At 42.4% G+C, this 8,309-nt stretch overlaps 1 protein-coding gene across 3 annotated transcripts; it reads right to left on the bottom strand.

Annotated features, from left to right (window-relative positions):
- Positions 1-284: 284 nt before the first annotated feature.
- Positions 285-7,403, bottom strand: LOC128628793 (zinc finger protein 135). 3 transcript variants are annotated; one of them, XM_053683988.1, is made up of 5 exons: positions 7,282-7,403; positions 7,097-7,191; positions 2,111-3,725; positions 1,669-1,981; positions 285-1,568 (listed from the first exon to the last, which is right to left on the bottom strand). In XM_053683988.1, exons 2-3 carry the CDS (start codon positions 7,163-7,165, stop codon positions 3,123-3,125), a joined length of 672 nt encoding a protein of 223 aa, XP_053539963.1. In that variant the 5' UTR covers positions 7,166-7,191; positions 7,282-7,403; the 3' UTR covers positions 285-1,568; positions 1,669-1,981; positions 2,111-3,122. The 3 variants fall into 3 exon arrangements, with proteins under 3 accessions (XP_053539963.1, XP_053539962.1, XP_053539961.1); XM_053683987.1 differs by having other exon boundaries at positions 1,696-1,981; XM_053683986.1 differs by having other exon boundaries at positions 285-1,981.
- Positions 7,404-8,309: the final 906 nt, after the last annotated feature.

The following is an 8,309-nucleotide window of genomic DNA, read 5'->3' as shown; positions in this document are numbered from 1 at the left end:
TAGCAAAAGTATTTCTGTTCTGAGAACTAAGAATCTTTCACCGATAACAAGGTATCTAAAATAATCAAAATAATTCTGACTATTTGATCGCATATTGAGCATATACATCAGAAATCTCCACAACCTTGTCTTTACTCTTGAGGAGTACACCAAATGCAATTGTTGCCATAGTCAATGATATAACCACGCTTAGTCATAATTTCTGAACCTAATACACTGCAACTGTAACTGGTTGTAGTTTTCGTTGTGTTTTATTTTATCCAAAAAAAAAAAATAGGCGGACGGCAACTGGCAACTCTTTATTTATTCTCTGACAACACAAATAAGCAGCCTCTTTGAGTGAATCACCCTTATATTGTGCTCTCTCCCATTCAGTTACAATACGAAAGGGCAGAATTCACCCAAGTAACAAATTAAAATAATATAAAACAAAAACCACACCTGATAAACAAGCAGCCTGCCTGAGTGAATCGCTCTTACACTTTGCTTTACAAAATAAAACACGATGCGCGATGGTCACCATGTGCTCTCATTTCCACATTTTGAAACAAAATACAAAAAAAATTACTCAAATAACAAAATATCATCAATGCTTAGCTAAAAATGGAAAATTCGGCTGTTAAAGAATGTAATAAGTGACCACGAATTTGAGTTTAATGTGGGTTTATTATCAGTAATAAATTACTGTAATCACTCAAAAAATCAACACTGTAATGTTGCCTAAACAATGGCCAGTAACACTACTTGAAAATAAATTTTACAATAAGCACTACCATCTAGTGTGTGGATTTTAGAAAGGTAATATTGTCTCTAATATTTACATTTACATTTATTCATTTAGGAGACGCTTTTATCCAAAGCGACTTACAAATGGGAAAATACAAGCAAAGCGATATATCAAGCAGAGAACAATACAAGTAGTGCTACCATACAAGATCTATTAATTGAGTTCCAGAAGAAGCAAAGGGCACAGAGTAGAGGTGCAAGTGCAATTTATTAATTTTTTTAAGGGTTGGTTAGGTGTTCACGGAAGAGGTGGGTCTTTAATTGTTTTTTGATGATGGTGAGAGATTCTGCAGTCCAGATCGAGGTTGGAAGTTCATTCCACCACTGAGGAACAGTTAATTTGAAGGTTCTTGAAAGGGACCTTGAGCCGCGCTGAGTAGGTACTCCTAAGCGTCAGTCGTTATTTGAAATTGGAGAGTTGATTAAAAACACCTCTTTCAAGAGTTTTGGAAAGAAAAGGGAGGAAGGAAACAGGTCTGTATCTACAGCAGGGTTAAGTGATGGTTTTTTAAGCAGTGGGGTAACCCGGGCCTGCTTAAATGAGGTAGGGTATGTGCCAGTAAAGAGGGATGTGTTAAAGATGTGTATGAGTGCAGGTAATAGTGTGGAAGAGATGGACTGAAGAAGGTGAGAAGGGATTGGGTCAAGAGGGCAGGTTGTGGGCGGCTAGAGAGGAGGAGTTTAGAGACATCAGTCTCTGAGAGGGGAGAGGAGAGGAGTTCCATCAACCGGGATGGTGGACAGTAGCGTGTCAAATTTATCAATGAACTTCCCCAGTTGACCTGGAGGACGGTAAACAACAAGAAAGTGCATTTTGGCAGGGTCAGTGACTTTAACAGCATGAAATTCAAAGGAAGTGTATGAGCAAGAGGGAGAAAGTACATTTCCATGTTTTGGAGAGAAGCAAACCTGTACCACCCCGTCGCCTGTTGGGACACGAGGTATGGGAGAAGTTGTAGTTGGAGGCTAGGGCAGCGGATGTGCACTGTTCTCAGCATGGATCCAGGTCTCAGTCAGAGCCAGCACACTGAGGTTGGAGTGGGTTGCAAAGGCAGGAATGAAATCTGCCTTGTTGACAGCAGATTGGCAGTTCCAAAGTCCGATAGAGAATGAGAGGGAATCTGCAGAGGCCACATTCAGAGAGCGTAGGTTGTCCAGGTTGCGTACTTTTCTGGGAGTATGCTGCGGTCGGCGCCTGTGGCAAATAACAGGAATAAATTGATGACACATTAGTGTTAGTACCTGTGTAAACAGGTAAACAGCAAGAGGAATTAAAGGAGGGGAGGGAAGGAAAAAAAAAAAAAAAAAAAAAAAAAAAGTATACTTAGCAGCACGTGTGGTGTCTTGCTGGTGTCCTTGCTCGGTGGACTTGCGCAGGTAGACTCGCAGGTCTTTACACGAGCTCGGTCTTCACACTACAAGGGCTGACGCTTCTGCCTCAGCGTTTCTTAATTATTAAGTACTGCAGTGTTTCACAGCTGAGCACGCCTCTTTAATTAGCAAAACAAAGAGTAGTCGTGTGAACGAGCAACTCCCAACCGAATATGCATACCGGAATTAGCTTAAATCTAGCAACGTGTATACAGCTCATAGCAACAAGGAAGCACAGTTACAGCTTCTACCTGACAATCAGTGCTAAAACTAGTTTCAACTAAAAAAAAAATCCAGAAAGAAACACTTATCAGTTACTGTTCGCCTGGGTCAATAATCTCTTTTGCCTGTTATAATGGATGTTCAAAAGGCATACATGGGTGTGGTGGTCAGGCATCCCTTTTGGGCCATATAGTGTAGTTAGCTGTAGTTAAATGGACACTGCAAATACGGAGTAACTTGGACCAGAAATATCTCTTCAAACTGTCTGTAAACACAACCATCTTCTGTTGGCTTGGAAATGTGTCCAGTTTGATAGTATGCACAACACGACCTTTTAGAAAACAAATTCTAGCTCGCATTTAAAAATCAATTAAAATGAAAAGTGTTGCTATATGTATAATACAATGCCTCTGTGTTTTGGTTGTGTTTGGTTTTGTTTGGAGGGAGATGTCAGAGTCGTGTGTCTCACTCAGAGGTCTGGATTGGTTGATTAAAGTGGGCATTCCCACTGGTTAAATGTGTGTATTCAATGCTTCGTAGCGTAGTGTTTGGGGGGAAAACAGGAAAACAACAAAATCATGAATTCTGCTAAAACCCAGAGAGAAAGTCCCATGCAACAGAATATTAAAGTCCATGATGAATATTATATCATCATAGTTTTATGCCAGAATGTCACTTTACCCTCCGGTAAAAAATGAAAGTGAAAACCATATATCTTATTGACAACTGACAAACTGACAAATTCACATGTCAAGAGCTGATGGCTTTATTTTAGAGCACTTGTGAGTCCTTAATGACCCTGAATGAGTATAACTCCGTCCACATTGTCCGCAGAGGTACGGCTTCTGTCCTGTATGACACTGCTGGTGACTGTACAGGGCACTCTGGTCACGAAAACCTTTTCCACACTGCAAGCAGTAATACGGCTTCTCTCCTGTGTGAATGCGCTCGTGTCGTTGGAGAGAACTCTGGCAAGTAAAACTCTTCCCGCACTGCGAGCAGTGATACGGCTTCTGTCCTGTGTGGATGTGCTCATGTTGTTGGAGATGACTCCTGCAAGTAAAACTCTTCCCACAATACGAGCAGTGATATGGCTTCTCTCCTGTGTGAATGCGCTGGTGTTGTTTGAGATGACTCCTGCAAGTAAAACTCTTCCCACACTGTGAGCAGTGATATGGCTTTTCTCCTGTGTGAATGCGCTGATGCTGTTGGAGAGTACTCTGACGGGCAAAACTCTTCCCACACTGTGAGCAGTCATATGGCTTCTCTCCTGTGTGGATCCGCTTGTGATCTTTGAGATGATGACTTTTACTAAAACTCTTCCCACAATCTGAGCAGTGGTACATCTGGAAAACACAATAAAATTACTCAAGATGCTTAAATAATTTTAGATTTTGTCCCCATGTGTTTATAGAATTATTTCTGGAAACATCTTACAATACTGTAATACGGCTCGACCACCCACTCACCCACCTTTAATGGTTATAACAGCTTTGTAATTTTATATTTGTAATGTAATTCCATTGATTGCAGCCCAATTTTACTAATGTCAAAACCACTGTGACTGATCATTTTTGAGAGCCAAGATGAACTTGACATTTGACCAAATTCACACATCATTTCACATCACTAATCACACAGAAATAGTTCATGTAGATCTTTTTATGTGTTTAGACTCTGGAAAATCAACATGGATGTCACGTTTCAAAGATGGTTATGGAAGCAATCACAGATTTTCAACGTTTTATTATATAATTCAACCAAAACACAAAGGATACTTAGACTGATGCAAAATACTGTGGTTCAGACTAAACAAACTAACAAGATCAAAACACGGTAACATGGAACACGGTAGTCTAAGCCAAACGTAAGAAAGAGAAGCAGTGCAAACAATGGCATTTGCGCATACATATATATACACACACACACACACACACACACACACACACACTATATTATATTATATTATATTATATTATATTATATTATATTATATATATATATATATACACACATATATACACACACACACACACACACACACACACACAGGTGTGCTCGTTAACAGAAACATGATTCAGGTGCAGGTGGTCATGTGACATTGTAGTACAGTTCAGTGGCTGATGGGAACTGAATTCCAGAGTTACCTCCTTGATATATGATAGAGCCCCCCCGCCAAGGGCGCTTCTCCCGGATTGCTCAAAAATGCACTCCCTCCATCTGGTGGTCCTGGCCCCTTGGGCAAAATGTCCCCAGCAGAACTAGGAGACTGAGCAGTGTCCTCAGCGGGGCTGGAGCTCAGAGCGACGTCCTCAGCGGGGCTGGAGCTCAGAGCGACGTCCTCAGCGGGGCTGGAGCTCAGAGCGATGTCCTCAGCGGGGCTGGAGCTCAGAGCGACGTCTGTGTGGCAAGACAATGGGACAACTTCCTCCACAGGACAGGGGAGCGATGTTCTCCACGAGGCCCGAGAGAAGCTCGAAGATTTCCGCGAGGTTCTCCGCGAGGCCAAGGAGAGGAGCGAGGTTCTCCGCGAGGCCAAGGAGAGGAGCGAGGTTCTCCTCTCCTTGGCAGGAAAGGGGGGAACAATGTCCTCTGTGGAGCAGGAAGGGGGAGTGACATATGGCACGCTGCAAAGAAGAGAAATGGCGTCCTCAGCCGAGCGGGCAGGCGGAGCGGCGTCCTCAGCCGAGCGGGCAGGCGGAGCGGCGTCCTCAGCCGAGCGGGCAGGCGGAGCGGCGTCCTCAGCCGAGCGGGCAGGCGGAGCGGCGTCCTCAGCCGAGCGGGCAGGCGGAGCGGCGTCCTCAGCCGAGCGGGCAGGCGGAGCGGCGTCCTCAGCCGAGCGGGCAGGCGGAGCGGCGTCCTCAGCCGAGCGGGCAGGCGGAGGGACGTCCTCAGCCGAGCGGGCAGGCGGAGGGACGTCCTCAGCCGAGCGGGAAGGCGGAGGGACGTCCTCAGCCGAGCGGGAAGGCGGAGGGACGTCCTCAGCCGGGCAGAAATGCGGAGTGCCTTCCTCAGCGGAGCCTTCAAGCACAGCGGCGTTGGTGAACAGAGGGGAACACTTGGGTATGTCAGGATATGGAGCAACGTCTTCAGCCAACCCGGGTGACTGAGCAGCGTCCTCAGTTGACCGGAAAAGTTGAGCGGCATACTCAGACGAGCAGGGAGGCTGACTCCGTTTGCTGAACTAGAGCCATTATAGGGGAGGGAGTGTGGGAGATGGTACTAGCCCCGACCACAGACTCAAATTGTTCCTGGTCTCCTCCTCCTGTTGGTGTGGCATAGTCGTCCACGATCACAGGTGGTAGAGTGAAGCCCAGGTACTTCATGGCGATCTGCTGCTTACGCGGCACAGCTTGGCACTCATGGATTTTATTTATTTGTGAAATACGATGTAGGCTCGTTATATATAATATATAGTCACAACGGACCGACAGCCGGCACACAAGAAATTAAGATCGCTCCTTCCCCGATTGCCACACCCACTCGCAAGCACACAAGAGCACGCACGTACACACTCGCACTCACCCCCAGCACACCATAAATAAAGAAAACCTCAGTTTTCTACAACAGCCTCCTGTGTGTCTGTGCTCCACCCACCACTGGCTAATTTCCTTACAATATACACACACACACACACACACACACACATATATATATATATATATATATATATACACATATACATTATATATATATATACATACATACATACATACATACATATAAATAATTGTTAGGAAACCTAAATCTTTAACACTAAAATCATATTGCAATCATTTTATAGATGTATCTGAAACACTGATGCCAAACGTTGGAACAATATTGTGTATTTTTGTTAATTTCTACAAAACTATAAACATGTACATAAATATTCTTTTCCACCCAAAAACAAAGTCTTCTGAACAAAACCCTAATAAGACCATATTTTCACCCACATCTATTATGGAATATTTTAATTAAAGTATAATTCACTCATGTATAACCAAAGTATAAGGTGTGAAAGATTATCAATAAGTTATAATGAAGGAAATGAGTTAATCCACTAAAACTTATGCTTAAATAGTACAACCAAATGTTAATCAATATACTGGTTCCTGTTCATGCTGGGAACGTGTGTAATCTTTTTAGAATGTAATCTTTATTTAAAAGGAGAGCTGGCTGTAAAACTCCACCATTAAAAACAATGTAAGGACGGAGGACCAAGTCTTAGAGTTAATGGTGGTGCACGGCCAAGGTCTGAATAAATAACAAAAGAGGAAAAACCCCACCTGATGAGATGAGTGTTTTAGAATTATATAAAAGCATGTATTGAGGATAAGTAAGGGAGTCGATCTGCAGACCAGCGTGGCTTTGTTGTGTGAATAATAAAGTCTATCTTTTCACATCAAGACCCCGAGACTCTTAGAGAGCTTTTTGCTGAAGAGGATTCCACAACATTATCTAACAAGTGTTACACATTTCCGTCTAATGAACTTTATTTATCTAGCTAAGAGTTAGCAGACTTGTCTTTTGGTTTGCTAATCTGCTAATTGTTTCAGAATTTACAACAGAAACATGCAATGAATTCAGTTCCTTTATTAATTATCTGAAGACCACATAAAGTATGAGTCCTGACCTTCTGCTTGTTGAATATAGTGTTGTAAAGGTTACTTAATTATAAATAAGTTCTCAGTGTTTAAAAACTAAAAGAGAAATCAGACACATGACTAAACTTTACCTTTGAGCCAGTAGCAGCAGGAGTCTGTGGAGATTTTCCTAAAGATCGGCGTCTGGACTCTGATTTCATTATGAGAGGTGTAAAGAATCAGGACACTGAAAGAAAAATACAGAGATTCATGACTCCAGAATCTCCACTAACCTGTTAACCGAGAAGCTCAGGTGGTAAGTTTCAGATGAACTCACCTTTAGTGATGTTACACAGAGTATCAGAGATCCGAAGCGCGTACGGAGAAGGAAGCGCTCTTTCACATAAAAATCTGGAGTCCAAGCTAGTGTTCTTCTTCTTCTTGTGTTGTTTAATGGCGGTTGACAAGCCAAGTCATACTGTATTACCGCCACCAACTGGACTGGAGTGTTAAGCATTAATAAGAAGGGAAATATATTCGTTCTTTTAAATGTCCAATAAAATGTCCAGTCCTGTTTTCCTGAGATAATTATTTCTCTTTGTATTTTTGACTGTCCTGAGGAACAATTCACTAGGTTTGATAAGGTGATATTGATTGAATCTATATTTCTCCTCTCTTTCCCTTGTAAACATTACACAATGTAATAATACATGTTAAACAGTCTCTGTTTCACCACATCAAGCATAATCCTGTTTGATGTTTCCATATTTTGAAATATGGATTATTTAATCCAGAATGTCCTATTCGAAGCCGAGTGATAATTGCATCACTCCTTGTTTTTGGACCACACTCACACACAGGAGTTCGTCCGTCGATTTTGACGAAGACGAAGTTTACATTTCTGCCTCCATTATGGAGAACACAAACTGGGACTCGACTTGCACGTGAATTGGATTAAAGTGAGGAAGCCTTGCATAGCATCGGCCTCACTCTCACTTCCCGGTGACCACAATGATCCAGAGGCAAGACTGAGTCAAGACGACTGAAGATGTCTGTTTTTGGATATTGTATAGATGTTGTGAGGGAAATTACTAATTTTTACTTTGAAATAGTTTTGTTCTTGTTCTGTTTCATTCTCATCAGTGGATAACGTCTAAGAAGGCCATGTCATGTCACTGAGATCAGTACAGAATGTTTATCTGCTTACAGAGACACAAACATGTTCTTCTGTTCAAGGTTCATCTAAATATCTTCCAAGATCCTAAAACAAAGCCTGTTTATACTGCTTCTTATCGGTACACAGAAGTGTGTCATACTCTGCTTTTCATATATATAGTAGTGGTTCAGCACAAGCACTTCAGAGCG

The sequence above is a fragment of the Ictalurus punctatus genome, chromosome 12, assembly GCF_001660625.3.
Source record: "Ictalurus punctatus breed USDA103 chromosome 12, Coco_2.0, whole genome shotgun sequence".
Classification (NCBI taxonomy): Eukaryota; Metazoa; Chordata; class Actinopteri; order Siluriformes; family Ictaluridae; genus Ictalurus; species Ictalurus punctatus.
The sequence above is the reverse complement of the archived record's forward strand: the minus strand, read 5'-3'. Positions and strand labels throughout refer to the sequence as shown.

Coding starts and splice junctions, on each gene's coding strand:
- LOC128628793 (XM_053683986.1), bottom strand. CDS start 7,165: ATGAAATCAGAGTCCAGACGCCGATCTTTAGGAAAATCTCCACAGACT. Junction 3,726..7,096: donor CTGCTGCTACTGGCTCAAAG/GTAAAGTTTAGT, acceptor TGTGTTTTCCAG/ATGTACCACTGCTCAGATTG.